Below are 23,242 nucleotides of genomic sequence, written 5' to 3' on the forward strand. Positions count from 1 at the left end.
GCAGTAGCAAACATCCACGAACCTTATTGGATGCCAATAATCTTGTTCATTTCGTCGCAATAAACGTTCAGAACATTTTCACACAGTTGGTTTTGCAATGATTGCTTAAAAACAAACAACAGTAGCAAAAACAACTCATCATTGAAATATGGGCTCAGAGAATTGAGAGCCCTTGACAGAGCTGAAACATCTGACTTGAAAAACTCACAGGAAATTTGTTTTTCTTGTTTTTAGCGGAAGCCTCGGACATGAGGAAGATTTGAACTTCAGGCTAAACAATTTATTAACATAAAGTTAAAACACTGTAGAGTTTCCAGTAGGAGGACGTGACTCTCAGCACCCATACAGATTAAAAGATGATTAAGACTTAGGGTCTTCCAGTTAGTCTCTTGTTGACTACATTTAAGGCAGCACATGAAGAATTAGTGTGTTCTGCATTAGCCCATTTTGGCAATGGGTCTGAGTCTTTCATTCTGTGGCTGTTACAAGCTTAGAAGAAAGAACAACATAATCTCACCGTGCACCTCGCCCCCAGTGTCATTCGGTAATGGCTTAGTAATTTAACAGTGGCTAATGATCCAACACACTGTGATGGGTCTCAGGTAAACACAATCTGTTTAAGTTAGTGTTGCGTAAGAATAGTACCATTCAACATGACCTCAAAAGCCACAAGGTGCAGTTTAACATAAGGTATAAAGATTTATAATCTCTTGTTCGTGTATTCAGTTTATGAAACCTAGATTGGACCCAATAGGAACCCTATGTTGGAGACCTATCTTATAGTACCTTAATTTCTAATGAAGATGTTATCACTAAATAGGTGAAGGAATTTTGTAAGTGGCAACATAAGCAATAATAGAAGCCAGGATACTAGATTATTAAAAATTTCATATCTTATGAAAATTTTTTTCTCTCTGGCCACATAACACTTGGCTTCGTTTATTTAGAATTTAAGCATGTTTTGGCTTGCTCGGCCTGTTCTGTCAGTTCTGTGAAGGACAGGAAAGGGGACGCTCCCTCACCACAAGTTAGCGCTGGCAGAGACTGGAGAATGGGTACCTGTGACACACCAAAGCATAACACAGTGTTTATCATGATTCAGACAACAGGAGAAGAGGCCCCACTACTTCCCAGTTAAGTGACCTTGGGAAGTTTCCTTTACCTACCCTTGGAAAGCACAGAACAAATAATTCCACCTTACTTGCTCAGTGGAGGAGAAGTTGATTATGTTAATGTGAAATTTTATTATATGGAATTTTGCATACTTGCAGAAGGTCAGTATTCATATTCTATTTTTGTCATCAACATGTTTATCAAGTGCATTCCATGTTCAATGTCCAGCTGCACATCGTGTCCAGAAGATGGATTGCACACCTTAAACTTTACTCTGCATTGGAATTGCATGAAGAGATTGTTCTTACTATTCTGATTTAGTATGTCTGGGGCAGGCCCCAAGAAGTACTGTTTTCATTGTCTGAGGCTCATGTTGTGAATAACAGGAGTTTAAATTAGTGTATAAAAAATTCCCCAAGATCTTTCTATTAAAGTCTGTTATTTTTCTGTAAATGTAAATGCATCCTATATTGCAAATGACAAACTATTAGGTCATGAATACTGTCAGTTGCCTGGAAACTTGCGGCAGCTCCCATCAAAAAAGACTATTTTTAAAGGCAGGAAAAGGTGGAGGGTTTTCCTTTCAGCCAACGTCTTCACTCACGTCCCAAACTACCCACCTCAGGGTGCAGGGAAATCCTGAGGTCCTGACACAGACACCCATCTTGGAAATTACACTGAATCCCCAAATTCATCTCACAACAGTTTCCGACCAACTGGTCATAGATAATAACTTGCAGTCACTACCAGTTTAGGCCATAATGGAACCAATGACCCTTGGGTCAAAAGTTTCATATTCCATTTCCAGTCCCTGGGGCCATTAACAGCCCCTGTTAGAGGTTTTGTAATCCAGAGTGCAGTGAGCAGCCTATAGCCCTAAGCACAGATGGCTTCTGGAAACTTATTTTATAATTTATTTTTTAATTTCATTTTACATTCCACCTATACTTCTCCCTCCCAGCCCTCTTCCTACCCCCTTCACCTCCCCACCAGCCCACCTTCTATCCCCCTCTAATGTGTAAGGGCTCCTATGGGGAGTCAACAAAGTCTGGCGCATTAATTGGAGGCAGGACCAAGCCCCACTCCCCCACATTAAGGCTTAGCATGCCATCCCACCATAGGGAATGGGCTCCAACAGTGGTGAAGCTTGGACTATCTGAGGGGCCCCTGGCAATAGGACCAAAATCTAAGCCTGGTACATGAGCTTCTTGAAACTTTATAGCCACACTTGGACTGTTGGTTGCCCATGTCATGAGTGTAAGATAGTACTGGCAGGGTCTGCTGCTGATTCTTCTTCTATCTTCCTTTTCTACATACTGCTACAAGTGATCATCATAAAATTGGTATAATAATTGCCTACTTTAATAGCAAGAGTAGTAGTATTTTTTTATGTAAAGGTATCAGCTAAAAAGCTTATAGTTATCTATGTCTCTAATACCAGGAATGTTTTCCCTCTCATAGAGTGGGCCTCAAGTTCTATTAGAGAGCTGGTGCTTACCAAGATATAGCGGTTACTATTGCATCCCTAGAGATACTGTGCCATGCTGGTCGTTATTGTAGTTCATAGGCATCATAGCTGGATAATACTGCTGTTTATTTTCCTCCTTTGGCAGATTGAACATCCCATTGCACGCCATGCAGAGGAAGTGGGTTATGAAGGGGTAAGGAAAAAAGGGGAGAAGGGGAGATGGGGGAGAGGAGGGGAGATGGGACACATCAGCAGCTACCTCTTTGGGAGAGAGATAAAAAGGAAAGGGCTTGGGCTGCAGGCAGCCTAACCTCCCATTTTTTTATTATTAAAGAAAAGAGATGGGAATGTAATGGTCTGTCCTGTCTTTTTAAGAGACAAGCCCCACCCACTTCCTCCTCTGTCCACTTCCATCCACCTCTGAGGCAGGCAGATTTTCCTTACTGCCATAGCTGGAGCCCTTTCCTTTCTGTCTCTCTCCCAAAGAGGTAGCTGCTACCATGGTTCTTCTCTTCTCCACCTCTGCCCCATTTCTTTCTTTTTCTCTTTCTCTCTCTCTCTCTCTCTCTCTCTCTCTCTCTCTCTCTCTCTCTCTCTCTTTCTCTCTCTCTTTCTCTCTCTCTCTGCTCTTTCCCCATCTCCCCACTCTTCCATAACCCACTAAATAAATGCCCACTTCCTCTGCAAGGTGTGCCTACCCCGTCTCGGTCTCTCACCCACAATGCAGCTCCATGCCTAGGACCTGCTGGCCCTCATGGCCTGTGGACCACTTGGGGTCTCCCTGCCTGGGATTTGACTGCCTTGGTAGCCTTCATTTCTAAGCATAAGATGGTTATCTGGCAGCTTGGTGGAGACACAGGAACTATTGTAGAGGAAGCCTGTAAATATCTTCAACCGTGATGGTGGCAGAAAGTCATGGGAAAGAAATGGAAGGTCAAGCCTGTGTTTTCGTTTACTACTCATACCTGTGAGGTAACCACCTAAATTAATAAGGACTTGCCCTTCTATAAGGAGGTGAGAGCATGATCCAAATGGCCTCATAAAAGAAAATTGCTGAATGAAGTCATTACTCTAATTAGCATTTATGTCCTCAGTGTTAACAGTATACTTAAAAGAAAAAAAATGTTCGATACATATCAATCTATCACACTGAGTAGTGGCTGTAGCCTGGCTACCAATTTAATTGTCCTTTCAATATCAATTTAATCTGATGTGCTAATAGGTTTATGTTATTAGATAGATGCCTGAAGTAATGTCATTATCGAGATGAGCTGAATAGGCGTTCACTGTGATGCAGTAAACTATCAAAGCATATATATTTCTGAGGTCTGCATACCTACTCAAGGGTATTTTTTCTTTTAAATGTATGTAAAGAACATTGCCCATTAGTTGTTGAATAATACTTAATGGTGTTGTCTTCTTCCTAGAAGTTGCTCTTCTTATCTAGATCACGTATCAAACTCCCGAAGATTTCTCAGGTAGATGCTTTGTTCATTTCACTGGGGGAATTACAAGTTTGGACTTGAAAATAGCTCCAATTTCCAAATGTTTCTGCTACCGTGCTTTGAGGTTTAACATTGTATGATGCGTGCACCTATATCATACACACATGTCATGTGTATGCATTTATACCTTTTCCACCCTAATCAGATGCTCACGTGCACTTATATACACATCTGTGCCTTTGTCACCCGTCCTCAAAACTCTATCTCTTGGCTTCGTCTAAGTCCATTTCCTATTCAGAAACGAGGATGATAAACACTTTAGGACCTTAATGGTATGTCACTCTTGAGCATAGCCCGCCCCAAATTTCTTAATGTGCCTGACCGAACCAGATAGTTCTGCTTTCTGACTCTTCACAGGTTCAAATCCTGCCTCTTCCTCACACTGTGATTCAATACTGAGAGTTTCACCACTGTCTATGCAACCAATCTCTTTCTTTTTCAGGGATTTTATATGTACTTATTGGTGCTATTTGCTTCCTAGAAAACATTGTTTTTATCTAGATCACATACTATTATATGTGTTTGGCATTTAATAGAGTAGGATATAGTTGTAAAGAGCTCAGCCTTTTGAACTAAAACAAGGCATCACTCTCCTTTGCTTGATCACTTCCTTTAGAATTTATTCTTCAATTCAAATCCATCAGAATTCAACCTTGTTTTTGTCACTTCTAATTGGCAGGTGGGCAATAAAGAATAAACAACTAATAAGAAGTTTTTGAACTTAGGTGACACTCTTATACTGTGAAGAAGGTTGTGAATCTGGCCATTATCGCATGGTATTTGTGATGGCCAAAGGATTTGTGCTAAAGCAATCCTAAGACTGCAGCTTTTAAAGAGAGATCCCCAAAAATGAGCTGCAGCAGAGCTTCCTGGGAGAAATACACATTCTTGGGTCTCACTCCCCACCTACTAATGGATCACTTGGGTTTGAGTCAGTCAAGGTCATTGCCTTTGAGGAAATGTCTCCGTGTGTGGCAGACCAATTAACTAGGCATCCTTTCAAAGTCAGTGCAGCCTAAGAGGGGTCACTCATATTGAAGAATCTGCTATCATTTTTATCTTCAAATCATCTTCATGAGAAGATTTAGAGCAGGATGCTTGCTTTCAGATGACAAATTTATGATTGGCAATCTTGTCCTTCCAAGGGTAAATCATAATATTTGGGGCTTTACGGGTCTCTCAATCTCAGTTATAGCAACTCAGCTATGCTCCTCTATCATGTTTAAGAGCCGTGAATGTGTGTGTGTTAATGAAATTTTATGGCTATGACAAGTTAAATTTGATATCATTTCACATGATAAAAACTATTGTCATCTCTTGCTTTTTAAAACTAAAACTTTAAAGTCATCCTTACCTTTTGGAATATATAAAAGTAGGAGAGGGGAATCAAATTATATAATATATATTGAAAAACTCTAGTGTATCCAATTATAAGTTCTAAATAGAGAATTCTAAACAGATGAATCTCAAATGGCTGAAAGACACTTAAGGAAATGGTCAACATCCTTAGCCATCAGAGAAATGCAAATGAAAACAGCTCTGAGATTCCATCTTATGCCTGTCAAAATGACCAAGACCAAAAACACTGACAACAGCTTATGCTGGAGAGGATGTGGGGTAAGAACACTCTTCCATTGCTGGTGGGAGTGCAAAGTGATACAGTCATTTGGAAAGCAGTATGGCAATTTCTCAGAAAATTAGGAAATAATCTATCTCAAGACCCAGCAATACCATTGTTGGGTATATACCAAAAAAATGCTCAATCATACCACAAAATGCCCCTCAACTGAAAAATGGATTTAAAAAAAATGTGGCACATTTACACAATGAAGGACTACACTGTGGTAAAAATAAATAAATAAATAAATAAATAAATAAATAAATAAATAAATAAAATAAAGGCATCTTGAAATTTGCACGCAAATGAATAGATCGAGAAAAAAATATTGAGTGAGGTAATTCAGACCCAGAAAGATGAATATAATATGTACCCACTCATAAGTAGCTTCTAGACAAAAAGCAAAGGGGAAAAAAAACCAACCTATAATCGACAACCCCAGACAAACTAGACAATAAACCCTAAGAGAGACATACAAGGGTCTACATAGGAAGGAGAAAAAGACAAGATATCCTGAGTAAATTGGGAGCATGAGGGTCATGGGAGAGAGAAAGAGGAGGGAGGGAGGGAAGAAAGGGAGCAGAAAAGAATGTATAGCTCAATAAAAACAAATTTAAAAAGCTCAATTCTTTTCAGACACAGATATGCACTAATTAAGTAAATACTTTAGAGTGTGTTTAGGAAATAAACTCCACAAAAATATAGCCCTCAGAACCAAGTCACCAGGGCTCATAGGGGCTCACAGAGACTGAACCAACAACAATCAGGGAGCCTACATGGGTCTGGCCTACAACCTCTGCATATATGCTATGGTTGTTCAGCTAGGGGTTCCTCTGGGGCACCTAACAGTGGAAACAGCGGCTGTCTCTGATTCATTTGCCTGCTTTTGGGACCCTTTTCCTCCTACTTGGTTGCCTCATCCAGCCTTAATATGAGGGGAGGTGCCTAGTCCCTGGGAGGTCTAGACTTTTCTGAAGGTAAAGGGAGAAGGAATGGATCCGGGGGAAAAGGGAAGAGGGGAGCTGCAGTTAGGATATAATATATGAGAGAAGAGAAACTTTTTTAAAGTGGGCACTTCTTTTGGAAATTAAGATTGATGAAAATCTCCAATGTTACTAGAAAATAAAGTCTATTTTGTAGTTTGGCATTTTGAATTACAGCAGCATATAAGAAATGCTTTATCCAGAAAGTATACAGAGGCTAATTGATTTCTAAGAGATAGAAGAGGTATCATGAAAGTCAGAGAAACATGTATATATATATATATATATATATATATATATATATATATCCATGTCTATGTAATTATGTTTTCATATGTCTCCTCCCTTGCTAATACCCTACCTTCTTTAAATAGTCCCTACATCTATTTTCATGTCATGTGTTTCATTACCAACTCATGTTCCCCTCTCCAGTCCTCTTAGTCCTCTTCCTATTTCATGTTATGGACAAATAACGATAGATGATCATTAGGTAAGTAGACAGACAGACAGACAGACAGTCAGATAATAGAAGGATAAATAGGAAACTAAGTTTTCTGTATAAAAGAAAATAAATAATATTTTGTCTTTCTGAGTTTGTCTCATTTAATTTAACATGATGTTTTCAGTTCTACCTGATTTCCTGACTATATTATGATTTCACATTTATTTGCAGCAAAATGAAATGCCCCAATACATATATATTTTTTCTTTCCCATGTATCCTCCCTTCCTTGCCTTACCTTCCTTAATAGTTCCACAGTCCCTACATCTGTTTCCATCTCATCTGTTCTGCTACCCGCTCTTGTTTCTCCCTCCTCCTGCTATACGCGTTTCTATGGTGATGGTGCCAGATTACATCTCCTCCAGGAGTGTATAGAGCACTGTTTCTCAACCTTCCTCATGCTGCTACCCTTTAGTACAGTTCCTTGTATTGTGGTGATCTCCGTCCATAAAATTATTTTCATTGCTACTTCATTACTGCAATTTTTCTACTGTTATGAATCCTGATGTAAATATCTGGTTGTTCTGATAATAACGCCTGTGAAAGGGTTATTCAAACTCCCCAAAGGGATCAGGATCCACAGGTTGGGAACCACTGGAACAGTGGGTCCTCTTTCTCCTCCACTGGCTCATGTTTAGCATCATCCACTGTCGTTGCTTTCCTGAAGGGTTCATTCTGATTAGGGCAAGAGGGGATCTCAGCGTTGTTCTAACTTGTATTTTCCTAATGGCCAAGGATGTTAAATGCTTTTCCAAATAATTGCTGATGATTTAAGTTTCTTATCTTGAGGACTATCTGTTCATCACTATTGGTTGGATTTTGTGTTGTGTGTTTCTTTTGGAGCTTAATTTTTTACTTGTTTTATAGATTTTATGTATTAATCCTGTCTGATATGTGGTTGCCAAAGATTGCTTCTTATTGTAGAGGCGGGATCTTTGCTCTGCCATTTTTTTTTTCTGCAGAGAAGCTTTTAAATTTCATGTGGTCCCATTTATTGTAATTCTTAGAATTAAAAATGGTGCTTCTGGGTATTTCTTGAAATGCTTGGCTGCATTTTTTTCTTGTTCTTTCAGAGGTAAAGCATCTTATAGTATAGACTTTGATTTATTTTTATTTGACTTTTCTGGGATGTGAGATAGAGCTACTTTCATCCTTTTGGGTTTATATCCAGTTTTCCACAGCTCCGTTTGCTAAAAAAGGCTTTTCTCCCACTGGATGGCTTTGAATACTTGTCAAAAATTATAAGACCATCACCTTTTAAGGTGATTTCTGAGTCTTCCACTTTATTCCAGGATTTCTAGGCACTCCATGCCTAGAGTCCTCCTTCTACTTCCTCTCACTGACAAGAGGTCCCGCCTCCACCTCCTGCAGACCATTGGCTATTCTAAGTCCCGCCTCCACCTCCTGCCAGCTATTGGCTATTTTACTTTTTTGGATTTGAGAACCAGTTTTGCCCCATTTTTGTTTTATGACTGTTTTGTTGTTGCAGTTTGGTACAGTCTAGCCTTTATTCATTGCTCCTTCTGCTTATGATTGCTTTGGCTACTCAAATTTTATGCAGCCACATGAATTTGACAGTAGTTTGTGGGTGTTTTTTTCTAGTCCTGTAAATAATGTTATTGGAATTTTGATGGAAATTGTTGTGACTGTTTAGATCATGTTATACAATCTGACCATTTTGCATTCATGTTTGACTATGACTGTGGCTAGTTGCTTTAGGTTCATCTTTTTTATGTTTTTCATGTGAACTCTGGTTGATTCTATGTATTGCTATTTTAGTCTCTAATTTCACTAATTTCTGACATTTTAGTTATGATTTCTTGATGTACTGTGTCAGAGTTTGGCATTTCTGTGTTCTAACATAATGTGGTGTACTATCGTATTTATTTGATGTCACTTTGAAATTCTAATGCAATCATATATGTAAACATTAGCCTTAGTCATAGCCAAAACTTCTGGTGAGTTCTGCCATCATTTGATTTTGGAAAGATAATTCCTTCCCTGATTTTTTTCAAAAAAGATAATGAGCTTGACCTCAGCATCTGAGAGATCTATGATATAATCAAAACATCAAGCCTGAAACTCAGTGGGAAAAAGAAGCTGAGATTAAAAGTTAAGACATAGAATCTACTCAGTGAAATTGTAGCTGAAAATTTACAAGCCTAGAGAAAGAAAGAAATGACTAAACTTTAGGCAGTTAAAACCCCATGTACACAACCAAAACTGAACCTCTTCACAAGTTCTCTACTCAAAATAGCAAAAGTGCAAAAGAACAAATATTAAAGTCTATGAGAGAAAAATGCTTATTCACTTACAAAGGAAAACATATTAGAATAACATCATACGCATGTTAATAGACTTAAAATTCTGTGACATATGAAATAGTATGTGTCATACCTTCAAAGTAACTGCAAAACAAGATTGCTATATCTAGCACTGTTCTCTTAAGCCAATGCAGACATAAGGACATTACAAGACAAACAAAGCTTTAGACCCTTAATCATCATCTTAGCTGGTGAAAATTGACATTCAGAAGCTTTTTCCTCTAAAGATTTTTCTTGATGTTCTCAAAATATAACCATTGGACTTTTTCAGAGTTTATTTTGCACTTTCATGATAATTTCACCAACCTCCTTCATCTCAAATGCAAGACTCATTCAGTTTTCTATGACAGGCTCAGTCAATGAGGCTCAATGGTCCTTGTTCCATTTGAAACTTCTCCTCCCTAAGGAGATTGCTATCACATGTATACTGCCATACTAGGTATATAGATTGATTCTTATTTTCACCTCCATTCAGTTTTGACTAATAAATATCACTATATGCTATGAGGCTATTTTGTGATTTTAACTTTATAAAGAAGTTTTAGAAGTACAAAATTATGTACCTGGAAACATTATTTTGACATATAGTCATGGCAAAACTCATTATTTGGATGCTTTACTTCTTTTCTAAGGATTAAATTCTCAGCGCTTAGAATGAGTGTCATACTTATCTTTATGCACCTCAGCCAAATTTTGAATTCTTCAAAGCCTTGTGTAACATATGGCTATTGTGTTGTTGTAGTGCCTTCTCAGACAGCAAGAATGTGTAGATGGTCATGTATGTGTGGCTGTGGACCAGTATGTAAATATCAGGACACATGAGAACTTCACAACTTTAAAACACGACATAAGGTCACCCACCTTCTATTGTTTACTTTCCTTTCCATTCAGAATTTGGGTCACACCCTGTATCTTTGTGCATGAAAGGTGGGTACAATAACGTTGAGCTACATCCCTGATTCTCTGGGTTTTTTTTAAACCTACATAGTTATTCTGCACATCAATTCAATTTTTCCTTAACAAAGAATTTGCTTTTAGAACTTTCATAACTCATTACAGAATGACAGGGATGGTACAAAAGAGAAAACTATACAGTAAAAAGTTAAGTAGTGGAGCGTGGTGGAGCTGAATAATAGGTATCTTTTTGAAGAAGTGAAGAAGTTATAGTTGATTCCTGGTGTCTAGGATATAAAACTTCATTAATGCTTGTAGAATTTGCTTTATTATGAGATTGGTTTTTATAGATAGTATGTATATTCACTCAGAGTTGCTGAAGAAATAGCCTTTGGGTAAATATCAAAATCTCAAGTTTTCCTTTGCTTTTTGGGTTGCTTGCAGGCTTTTTGTTGTTTTGCAAACTAATACCTCCTCTATCTAAATCACCTCACACTTGAACTACACTTCATAATTTTCTCATAGATCACAAGGTGACCATAATGTAGATATCACCCTAAAAACATGGAGATAATTTCAAGGGCCACATGAACAAAAATGTAAATTTGAAATTCTCCATATACAGCCTCCCACAAAGTAATAGTATGTTAGGGGGAATATACGTAGGAACTGTCTAATTCACCAACAGAGATACATGCAAATCAAATCATTGGAATAAAAATAGAAAGGCTTAAGCCACAACCACTTTCCCAGAGGGAGTGAGCCGAGAAGTAGAAACAGAGTCAACTGACAGCTATCCACGTTCATCTCAAGAAAGGATATGCGGCTAAGTTCCAAAGTCATTTAAAAGTTTGCTTTTAGTTAATTTTTCCCCATTGTTAATTGAGGCTTTTTGATGCAATGACAGCTACAACTGCTGCCCTTGCATTACCCAGTGTTTCCATTGCGGAATTTCAGAAACAAGTACTTTTAAGATGGGAACTAATTTTGTAACTCCACAAATCAGAAAACTAATGTTTAAAGCAATTTACTGTCGAATTCAAGGTTATTTACGAGGCTAGTAGTAGAGCCTCCCTTACAACCCAAATCCTCTAGCAGTGTACCGAACTCTTTCATTATTCCAAACTACAGAACATCTCCGCTTCTCTAAACAGAAGTAACGTTCCTAGTTATTGTTTCTGCGACTTTTATTACCGACTGAAGATTGGAGATTTAAATTGACAAATTCCTTTAGTCATTAACTAACACTGAAAGTGACATTCATCAGCGATGCCACAGGTACTGCAGTTATGAGAGAGAGTGACAAGAGAATGTCTGGGCAGTCTCCTAACGTCTTAGCAACATTTAAGTATTGTAGTAAATGGGCCATGGGGAGGTGAACATATCACCAGCCATAAATGTCACACAGGAAAGGTAATATTGACCTTGAAAGATCCAGTTCACTGAACAATTTTTGAAGACATAAATATAATTGAGGTAACTATCCCTGGAATCTGCTTAAACTGGTAAAAAAAAAAAGTCTATTAATATTTCCCTGAAATTTTGTTTCTATTTTCTTATTTATGAAGTCATGCAAAGAATATCTTTGACTCATCAGCACATGAGCCATCTTTAATAACACGAATGAATAGGGCTCTACTTATAAATCTATTACTTGTTGGAATTATAAGCCATTTCATTCTCAATGATGTCTGACAAAAAAAAATTTCCTGGACGTTTAGCTTATGTTCCCAGAATGGTTATCTGTTCCCTGACTAACAGATATCCCCACAGTGATTTGAGAACCCCCGAGAGCACTTCGCTTCTGAGAAATCTATTTCACCGATTTTGATGAGTCGCTTTCCAAACTCAGTGATTAATCTTTGAGAATAGAATCTGCAATACTATTAAGATCCAAGTATTATTGGGCTGATTTTATTCATGGATATGTTAGTTTAAATTGTTCTGTCAGGATAGTTAACTTGTAGCTTAGCAAAACACAAAAGCAGGTAATATATATATATATGTATGTATGTATGTATATATATATATATGTATGTATATATATATATATATATATATATATATATATATATATATTGTCTACAAACAGACAAAACACTGAAACCATTTTCACCAGGACTGATGACTCCTTCCTGCAATCTCAGTACTTGGGAAGCAGAGGGAGCAGGATTCGATGTTCAAGGCGAGCCTTTGCTGTATACCAAGTTTGTGGTCAGCCTAAGCTATTTAAGGCCCAATCGAAAAATAAAGAAAGGAAAGAAGGAAGAATAAAACTGCATTTGTGGGGAGCGTGAACCAAAAGCTAATGGGCAGATGGAAGGTTTCAGCAAGTCCTGGTTCTCCTGAGCACTCTCTCTGTGGAGCTGGGGGTGCACAGTTGACAGCACACAGGACAGAAAGGGGGTGCAGCATTGTGAGTAATGCATTGTTCTTGGGGTACTGTGAAAGCAGGCCATTCCTCTATGTGAGTTACCGCAAATTATAAAGCCCACTGGATCCTCCCCAAAGGCCGTGCGTAGAAAATGAAGCTCTTCCTCAGTTCTGTCAAGTTGTCACCCACATCTAGATAATGAAGTCAAGAGAGAAAATATTCAAGTTCAGTTCAAATTGACATCAGGAGTTAGGACGGGAGGGTTTTGCCAAGAAAAACACGTCTTTTCTTTACTCTGAGATGTCTCACATATACCCAGCACAGTGAAGAAACTGGGGTAGTGCCATTGATACAACGTGACCTGAAATTTGTCTCATAATTTGGGACTTAATCAGGGCATTTTAAAGCACAGTCTTACAATTTGTTGCCTATGAGAAAGCTTCTTGAGTAGTAATGTAGAGTCTAATTGGTTATTGAACCACAGAGGCTTTCTAAGGTCACGTTACCAAATCTTGGGGCCCCCTCTTGCACTAAAACAATGAAGACAACAAGCGGAGCTTTCCAAATCCCAGTGTGTCCGTCATAGAAACCTGACACTGGGCCTTAGAGACATGGCACAGAAACTATGGCATTGATAACTTTGTGTTATCATGTGTTGAAATGCTGTTTCAGATATACTAGGTAAAGTAAATTAGTAGAATTATTTCCAACCTTTGCATTTTCCAGTGTGAGTAGCTTGATTTGAAACTTACATGTATAGCTCGTATTTCTGGCTCACAGTAATTTTCCTAGGAAATACTCCCGCCAGGAGTTTAATATTATTTAAATGGGAAGTATCTGTGAATCTGTGAACTGTGCTTCCATTTTTTTAATATTATTATAAATATTCAAATTATTTATCTTGAAATACACACACACACACACACACACATACATCTAGATACACAAGAGATGCCAGGAGACAGGGAGAGGAAACAGGAGATCCAAAATGGAAGGGAGGTAATGCCACATGATAGGACACAGATCAATATAAATGGTTAATTTAAGTTATAAGAGTTAGCTGGGAACATGCCTAAGTTATAGGCTGAAATTTCCTAATTGATAATAAGCATCCATGTCATTACTTGGAAACTGGCTGGTAAGACAGAGAAAAACTCATTACACCCGTGATTCCTACAAATGTACTTCAGAGAACATCTGGAATTTTCAATCATCTGCATGATGTTTGTACAGTACTGAGGGGGAAGGGTTGCAGGCTTCAGAATCCATGTCACTGAGGGCATGCTCATGGGAAACCAGCAGAGCATGTGCGTAACTTTCTAATGAATTTGATATTCATGTATTAGGATTACTGAGATTCTGAATTATTTCACAAAATAGTTCAGTTCTACATGTACAACAGAAATATTTACATTTTTGTATAGTAGCGTATAATCAATGCCGAGTTTTCGAAGATCAGGCCCCTGTTGTTCTCATATTGGTAATAGTATAATACTCTAAATGGTCCTATTTCTGACATGTGTGAAATTAACGCTTTTACCACACAAGAAACAGCGCTTATTGTTTGAAGTTAAGTTTTCTCTTGTTTAAGAAAATAATGTGTTAGATTGCTGTTTTCAGGCCCATATGAGAGCACCAGAGCCTGCTTTATAACTTCAAAGATAGTTTAAAAAGGCGTTCTGAAGCGAGACTTCTGTCTTGTTTACTGTCAGGTTATACAAGTAGAAAAGCTGGCTACGCCATCCCTACAGATCTCCCTCCTTGCGCCTGCAGCCGTGGGGCTGTGATTCTTCCTGGGCCTGATACACCTTATGGTGACTTGACTTCTACTGACGTCATTGCTATCTTATGGTAAACATGTTTTGAAGTTTAAGTCTGTGTCCTTCACCGGTAATGCAAATTAAGCCTCTGCTTGAATTGAAATAACCGTTTATTATACTTGGACAAGCCTTTTTCATATTGGAATCTGAAACTCTGGACCTCTTCATTCAGTGTCAGAGTAAAATTGTCCAGAGGCCATTTTAAAAAGCCACATATGAATCTGGTTTTTTTTTCCATTTATAAAACTGAGATGGGGCCCCTAATAACTGACCCATCCCAGCGACTGTCTTTCTGTGTCCTATGAATGTCATTATAGTTCCTGGCACCATCCATATTTCTTCTAGTAAGCTACTATACAAAACTGGTTCTTACTGGTTAATAAAACTGGAATCAAAACATTGAGACTACAGAGCAGTGTGTGTGTGGGGGGGTGGTTGTGCATGTGTGTGTGCGTGCACGTGTATGACTTTAATGTATGAGCTATCTTGAAGGGAAGAATAACCTTTTTGTAATCCTAATTGTAAATTCCTTCTCTACTTGAATGCCTTGTAAAATGATATATGTTATTTGATATAAAACCCACATGTTATTATATACCCGGAGGACTGAAACAATGGAATTAGCACCCAAATCTCCAACTTAAAGTGAAGAATTACTCAGATTGCATTTTACCACGAGACCTGATTTATTTAGTGAGAAACGTGGGGAAAAAAAAGTATTTCAAAGTGTTTACTTGGCATCTGGGATTTTTACAGCTCTTTATATCTAATTCTGAGTACCTTTATTTCTATTGTCATATCAGAATTTAAGAGCACAGCAAGCGCAGTGCCTCCCAGGGAACATCTCCGTTTCTACTGGCATTCCACCAGAGCAACATGAGAGTCCTTGACATGGTTTCCTCTTTCTCTCCCCCATGCTGGCCTTAACAGTAAGCTGCTGCGAAAAACAAACAAAAACAAAAAAAAAAAAGGTGCTGGCGACATTAACTTAAAATCGCTAGGCTGCAGGATCTGTGAAAAGGTTACTGTGTCAGCGGCAGAAAAGAGAGCCATTTCACTGCGCCCTTGAGGCGCTCTCCTGCTATTTGGAAAGCTGTTCTTGTCTCTCTTGGATGACTGTGTAATGAATCTGGCCATGTGGATTAGGGCGTGGGCTTTGCTACATCTTCAACGAGGCCACCTGAGTTCACAAAGTCGTCCTGTTCGGCCCCACCACCTTTGTAACCCAGGAGTTAAAACTGCCGCGTGTCAGTGGGCATTTGCCAAATAGTTTAATGTAATAAAATACATTGCTGGCACCTTATAGTCTGTTACTTTTATGCAAATTTTATCTCATTTCACTCTTTTGCCCCCAAATGTTGTGGGTTTAAAAAAAGGATTCGTGCATAAGCTTTTAGCTGAGCACAGGTGGTTTCCTTACACGATTGTCGCTTATTTTTACAGGCATTGATTGAATACTACTATGTGAATTTACAGATATCCTGGGAGGGTAGAATCAAGTGAATAATTTCAAACAGCATCTTGTGATATTAGCAAATTAGAGGACTTGGGTCGTAAAGTTCATTGAAAGAGCTGCTGCAGAGGACTTTATAATGGTGATCACTGACATGTGGTCAGGATAGCTTGCTTCCCCCATCCCTTCCCAAGAGTGCACACACACTTCAGTTTCGGTGAAGGGAGAAAAAAAAACCACCCATGATTCCCACTGTCTGACTTGGTAGCAAACTTGTGTTTCTCATTTCAAATGTGTACTCTGCTCACTGACTGTGACTTTAAAGAAAACTGCCCTCTAACTTTTTTTCTCTATAGACCATGCCGTATTCTGAAAAGTAATAAAATTCTGAAATCAAAGAGGTTTAAGTCTTCTACTTACTTCATGTATAGCGGGGGAGGGGGGGTAGTTAAATTTCTGAGAGCCTCTTAGATAAGGTCCAGATAAACCCACGCCAGTAGCAGTCACCGCAACTCTAGCATCTATACTGATACAGCCTTGCTACTTTATTCTTGCAAATATTATCATTAATCTTTGTAGCAGCACTATGGGTAGGTCATTCAAATACCCCTTTGAATCAAGAGTTCATAAGCAGAACGTTTATACAGTGTCCACCTCTGTAACTGCACCAGTGATCTCATCAAGAATGATAGCTATAGTTGCTTTTTAAAACTGTTTAAGACAGGATCTCCCCATGCTGCCCAAACTAGTCTCAAACTCATTGGCTTAAGCGGTTTTCACCTCAGCCTTCTGATTGCAGAGACAGCCAGGGCGCCAAGTCCAGGTAACAGGTGTTTGTAACTAATCATTTCAACTGAATCAGTTTAAGCCTATAAAGAAGAAGCATATTTGGGGCACACAGGATTCAGATTTATCTCACCAGGATAAGTCGCACTAAGTATTATGTCATATTGTAGGGGTTTTCTTTGCATTTTGAGATTTTAGGTTCTCTAAATACTGGTAATACACATATACATACATACATACATACACACATACATACATACATACATACACACAAACACACACACATATATATATGTATGTATATATATACAGACATATATATATATATATATATATATATATATATATCCCGTTCTTAGTGGGATAATAGTTCTGAATTATATTTTAAAACCATTTTCGTTCTTTTCTGGAAGCAGGATGCTTTGTTTCCTCAAGGGCTTATTTGATCAGTGTTTATGGGTTCTTATAAACTTCCTACTGAGCCTTCTCAGGGCCGAGTTCCCCAGCTGTTTGGCTGATCTTCCACTATTGGTCTGAGTGTTTCTTAAACAATACAATAAAAATCCTAGTTTTGTGTTATAGCTTCTTCTCCATCAATTATATTCCTTCAGTATAGTAAGTATATAGCTTATTTTGTTACCTTTTACAAGCTAGCATTTCTCTCTTTTTTTTACATTTTTTTTAATTTTTATTTTTTTTAAATTTCATTTTACATTCCATCAATATATCTCCCCCCAGCCTCCTGTTCCCCCCACCCCTCCCAGAAAACCCCCCATCCACTCCTCCCATTATGAGTAAGAGTCCCATGGGAAGTCAACGAAGTCTGGCACATTAAGTTGAGGCAGGACCAAGCCCCTCCCTACTCCATTAAGGATATATCATGCTACATTAAGCATAGCATTCCACTGTAAGGAATGGGCTCCAACAAGCTAGCTCATGCACCAGGGTTAGATCCTGGTCCTATGGCCGGGTACCTCATGGAGAGTCCAGGCTTCACTACCGTCTCCCACATACAGAGGGCCTAGTGTGGTCCCATGGAGGCCCCACAGCTGTCGGTCTAGAGGTCACGAGTTTCCACGAGTTTGATTCAGCTGGCTCTGTTGATTTCTCCATCGTGATCTTGCCCTCCCTTGCTCATATAACCCCTCCTACCTCTCTTCAACTGGATTCCCGGAGCTCTGTTTCCCGGTGCTTGGTTGTGGATCTCTGCATCTGGTTCTGTCGGCATCAAACTGGCATTTTTCTAATGATGATAATCTTGACATCTTGACTAATGATTTATACATTTCCACATCTAGCATTTCAACTCACATATAATTTCATTAAACTAATTGTAGTAAAGGAATATTACTATATAATTTATAATCATACCATACCAATAGATGTAATTATTTAGTAATATAGATTTAGCAAGATCTGCTACTTAATATTTATTTTTCCCTGTCTATGCATTTATTTATAATTACTAAGAGGTAATTTATCTAGGAACATTATAACTTAAAAATACATAGAGAAAATATTGAAGTCTGATATATTTTTTTAGTTCTGCATATATATAAGAGCAACAAGCAAAGCAGACACTATTTAAAACCATATTGTTCACTGAGATATATAGGATATATATATACATATATATATATGTATATATATATTTTAGCATAATATCCATTAGATAAGTCTACATTGAAATTTCCCAGAAAGTGTCATGATGTGCTTAGAGTTGTACTAGCCGGTAAGAATGCTGAAATGCATGTTCATTGAGTGTGCACAACAACTCAGTTTTTGGTTTGGTCTCCATATATAAAGTTTTGACTTATTTGAAATTCTGCAAATCAAATTAAATGTAATCCTTAGCCAAATGTAATTGTCTTTTCATATGCCTTCTTAAAGTGCCCTCCACACTGAAGAGCTACTTTATCTGCAAATATGATAAATATGATACCACGGCTGGTCTTCACACCAGCTTCTCAATTCGCTCCAGCATGGGGCTTCATCACGGCTAAATCCAGCACAGTCTTACAGCTTGTGACACTCTTCCCATATACACCAGCTTTGCCTTAACAACAACCAGAAATGGAAGACCTGTGAACAGAGCGTACAGAGATAAGATGGGTCAAAGGAAGGGCTGCACCTCTAGCTTAGGTGGAGGAATTGGGCCAGTGGAGCATACACAGTACTATAAAAGACAATATGCTAGATTGGTCTATACAGTCAGAGACTAGGTAAACTATAGTCTGGGGATGCAGAAAATCAATAGCTGATGAGTCTGGGAAGTTGAAATCTTCAGAACAAGGGAGCAGCAACAATCCCAGCTCTTAGGTGAATGCCTTAGGAGCAACTCGCGGGGTGGACATGAGTTTAATGTCTACAGGTGAAAGGAACAGCCATGTGGGAAGTCACCCAGGAAGCCTGGAGCCATGTGTCCTTCTGGCTTCCTCTTTTTCCTACTTTTGTTTCCCTGAGCCCCAAGCTTACTGATCAGAGACGCCCACATTCAGGGGAAGTCTTCCCGTCAGTGGTTCATAAGGCGGTCACCCCCACTCTGATCTAGAAGTCGTCTTTTAACCCGTCTTTTAACCCGTTCAAGTTGGTAGGCATCACTGCCCCCCTCTTCTGAAATCGAAGTAGAGCAGACCTTTTGTCTGCCTTGGCGGCTGACTGTAACCCCCAGGGTTGAGTCTCAGCCAATAGCAACCCTGCTGGGTGTGTTCACTGGACTTGAGCAAATCAAAACCGCTGAGCCGAGACTGGAATTCATTCCCTCGGAAGCAATTTGTGTAGATTTTACTGCTTGGACAGAGAAAGCACCTATCACAGAGCGTGCAGTAGAGACTTTCAGTCCCAGCACCTTGAACGGGGAAGGTACAGTCAGGAGTTGAGACTAGGCTTAACTGTGCAGTGAGTAGAATCCAGCTGTAGACTCCGCCTTTAAACAAAAGTCAACGCTTGTCCCGTCCTGACTCCTGACTCCTTTGTCTCCACTCACTTTCCAAACACTTTTTGAACACTCCCCTATCTTTTTAACTTGCTCCCACTTATCACATCCTAACTTAAGTGGAATAGGTATGACTGCTTACAAGCTATAACAGAAGGGACCTTAGCAATCACGGCTCTTCCCTATCTACACGTAGAGGAATTGAACCATATTGAGGTTAATGAATTTGATTCCATCACCCTGTGTAGTGGGGAGCTGCGGGCTGCGTTCCCGCAGCCCCAGCTCCTGGCCACCTGGCTAGCTTATGCCCCGAAATAACAACACACAAACTGCATTCATTTAAACACTGCCTGGCCCATTAGTTTCAGCCTGTTACTCACATCTTGACTAACCCATATCTAATAATCTGTGTAGCACCACAAAGTGGTGTCTTACCGGGAAAGATTCTAGCGTACGTCCATCTTGGGCGGGAGCTTCATCGTGACTGTCTCAGAGAGGAGAGGCATGGCAATCTGACTCACTTAGGAGAGGCGTGGCATCTGACTGAGCCATCTACCTCACTTCCTTCTTCCTGTTCTGTCTACTCCACCCACCTAAGGGCTGGCCAAGGCAGTGTCTTTATTAGTTAACCAATGAAATCATCAGATAGATAGAAGACACACCTACATTAACCGTGATCCAGAAAGACTCCTCTAGACACTATGACCCTCAGAGCTGTTTCTTCACAGCAGGCTGCTTTTCTAGATAATCTCAGTAATGTCTGCAGATAGGCAGCCGTCTCTTCTGTCTCCTTATGGGATTTGGTTCTGTTGCCCGTTACAATGCTTGCCTACTTGATGCCAGATTTGGTCTTCCATACCAGATCACTAAGCATTTTGTAAGATAAAGATCTTAGTGTAATCGCCCCAGTTTCTCTGCATGCATTGGGATGTTTGGGTGCACAGTCAGTACTAATAAAGAGCTCAATAATGGAATGCAAGGAGAAGGCAATTACTCAGTTAACTGAATACACCAACATTGGTGTGAAATTGGAGCTACCACTTGAAAAGGATTTCTCAAAGTAACACATTCTATGCCAATCATATTTTGAACATTTTAAACAAATGATTTGCCATGAATATGCCAAGGCAAACATACAATTCCATTATTTAACAGACATTTAATGAGTGTCTGTTCTATGCCAGGAATAAGTACAATTTTGAGGAAATAAAACTGGGTGTGGATATAAACCAAGCACATTTATGCATGTATAAATATTAAATAGCATGTTAAAACCTAAAACATGTAAGCATCAAACACACAAAAAAATAAGGATTTGTTTCCATCTTAATGAACTCTCCCAGACCCAGGAGGAAGGGAAATGATCCCACAGCTCTGATGCTCTAGTTGCGAGAAAAGGGCCATGATAATCTAAAGGATAAGGAGAGGAGCATGGCACTGCCCACAGCTCCAGGAGCCACAGCCCTGGCACCAAGGGCACCAGTCAGAACCCTCCGCAGCCGGGAGGAAAACTAAACATTCTTTGCCTTTCCAGATTGACGCGGGATTTGGAAATAAAAACAAAACCAAAGATTACCTTCCTTTACTCCTTAGGATTAGCATTCTTTTTTAAAGGCCTAGATAGCTTTGAAGGCTTAATGTGAAGTTAGCTTAAAGAGATTTGAAATTAATCATTTGCCATCTGAAAATTGTGCACACAGCTCCAGCTTGAAGGTCAATACCATTAAAACATTCAACGGTGACAGTAGCATCAGCCTTTATAGTATGCCTTAAAGCACAGGAAAATAGAAAGAGTGATATATGATATGCGCTTATAAAACCATATATGTGAAATGTGTTGATTGATAGATAAATTAATACAAATTGATACAATTTCCACTCTTTAAGAGTCACACGCATGGGAAGAGAAAGCTCTAACTCCAGAATGTCTGGGTGTCTTTTGCAGATAACTACTACGGCACCCCGAAGCCTCCAGCTGAACCGGCACCATTAGTATTAAATGTGACAGACCAGATACTTCCAGGAGCTACTCCGAGTGCTGAAGGGAAACGGAAGAGAAATAAATCAGTGAGCAACATGGAGAAAGCAAGTATAGAACCTCCAGAGGAGGAAGAGGAAGAAAGGCCTGTGGTCAACGGGAATGGCGTAGTCATAACACCAGGTCAGTCTCTATATTCTTCATGAGATTATTACATTATATATATATATATATATATATATAAATGTGGTTTGTTTGTATATGTGCACACATGGGTATGTGCTTGCATGTGTGTGCATGCACTCACGAGTGGGTTAGGGTTATAGTTACACACGTTTGCATGTATGGAGATCCGAGGTCCACATTGATGGTTTCCTTTATCGCTCTTCATCTTATTCTTTGAGCTGAAGTCTCTCACTTAGACGTCACTGATTTGGATAGCTTAGCAACTCAGAGAGCCCCACCAGATCCTCCTTTCTCTATTTCCCCAAGTGTTACATTACAGATGCATGAGGCCACCCAGGTTTTATACAGGGGCTGGGTTTCCCAGGTCACTCTGTTTCTCCAGCAGCATCTCCTCCGCTCCCATTTGGGGTGCTCTAGGCGTGTTTTGTGTGTGTGTGTGTGTGTGTTTGTGTGTGTGTGTGTGTGTGTGTATGTATATTCAAGCACATACGCACAATTATCTTTAGAAAGAGAAGGTTGTGGTATCAAATAGCAAAGACATGATTCTTTGTTACTGTTGGATTTGGGGGTGTATAAGAAATATAGCACAAGACCTCGTGCATGCTAGGCAAGAACCCCACCACTGAACTACATTCCTAGCCCATAGAATATAATCCCATATTCAAATTATTGGTTTGAATTTTGGTGTGTCCGTTCAACATCCTAAATTTGCAAAGAGAAAGTAGTTCATTTTGGTAAAGCTTATGAGCAGCCAAATTGGGTCTGTTGTTTGTAAACATATGGAATATAGTTTTAAGAGTATAACTAGTTTTTACCCAGAGACAGATCCCAAGTGTGCCTTTACTCCTGTGCCCTCCTTAACACAATCAGGCTGGCAATCCAAGTCATCATTGGCCCCTGTATCAGTAAATACCTCAGGTTCCTGGTCTTTGCGTTCTTGTCAGTTGCAGCAACCATCTAGCGTCTTTCAGATGGGAACTGTCTTGACTGTAATTTTTCATTATCATTTTATATTATTCAATGTCTTTAAAATACTATATTTTCCAAATTTTACTCTGTATTCTTATTGTTTCTTTGTTTCTTTGTTAAGTTTATTTTGTTTGCTTGCTTGCTTGGTATGTTTCTTTGCTTTGGAGAAAGGGTGTCACCACATAGCCCAGGCTGGTCTGGAGTTCACTTGGAGTCCCAGGAAAGCCTCAAACTCATAGTCACTCTCCTCGTCTGCCTAGCGCTAGGATTCGGTGTCTCTATGCCTGGCTTCATCTTTTAGCCTTTTTATAATATAAGAAAAAGTACACAAAAGT

At 39.1% G+C, this 23,242-nt stretch overlaps 1 protein-coding gene across 2 annotated transcripts in view; it reads left to right on the forward strand.

The window, feature by feature from the left end:
* The window catches only part of Magi2 (membrane associated guanylate kinase, WW and PDZ domain containing 2), a 1,324,802-nt gene that overhangs the window by 839,111 nt on the left and 462,449 nt on the right, over positions 1-23,242 (forward strand). For both annotated transcript variants that reach the window (XM_038315349.1, XM_038315350.1), the window contains exon 4: positions 21,720-21,935. In XM_038315349.1, the coding sequence (XP_038171277.1) occupies positions 21,720-21,935 (216 nt within the window). The remainder of the gene's footprint in view (positions 1-21,719; positions 21,936-23,242) is intronic.

The sequence above is a fragment of the Arvicola amphibius genome, chromosome 18, assembly GCF_903992535.2.
Source record: "Arvicola amphibius chromosome 18, mArvAmp1.2, whole genome shotgun sequence".
Classification (NCBI taxonomy): domain Eukaryota; kingdom Metazoa; phylum Chordata; class Mammalia; order Rodentia; family Cricetidae; genus Arvicola; species Arvicola amphibius.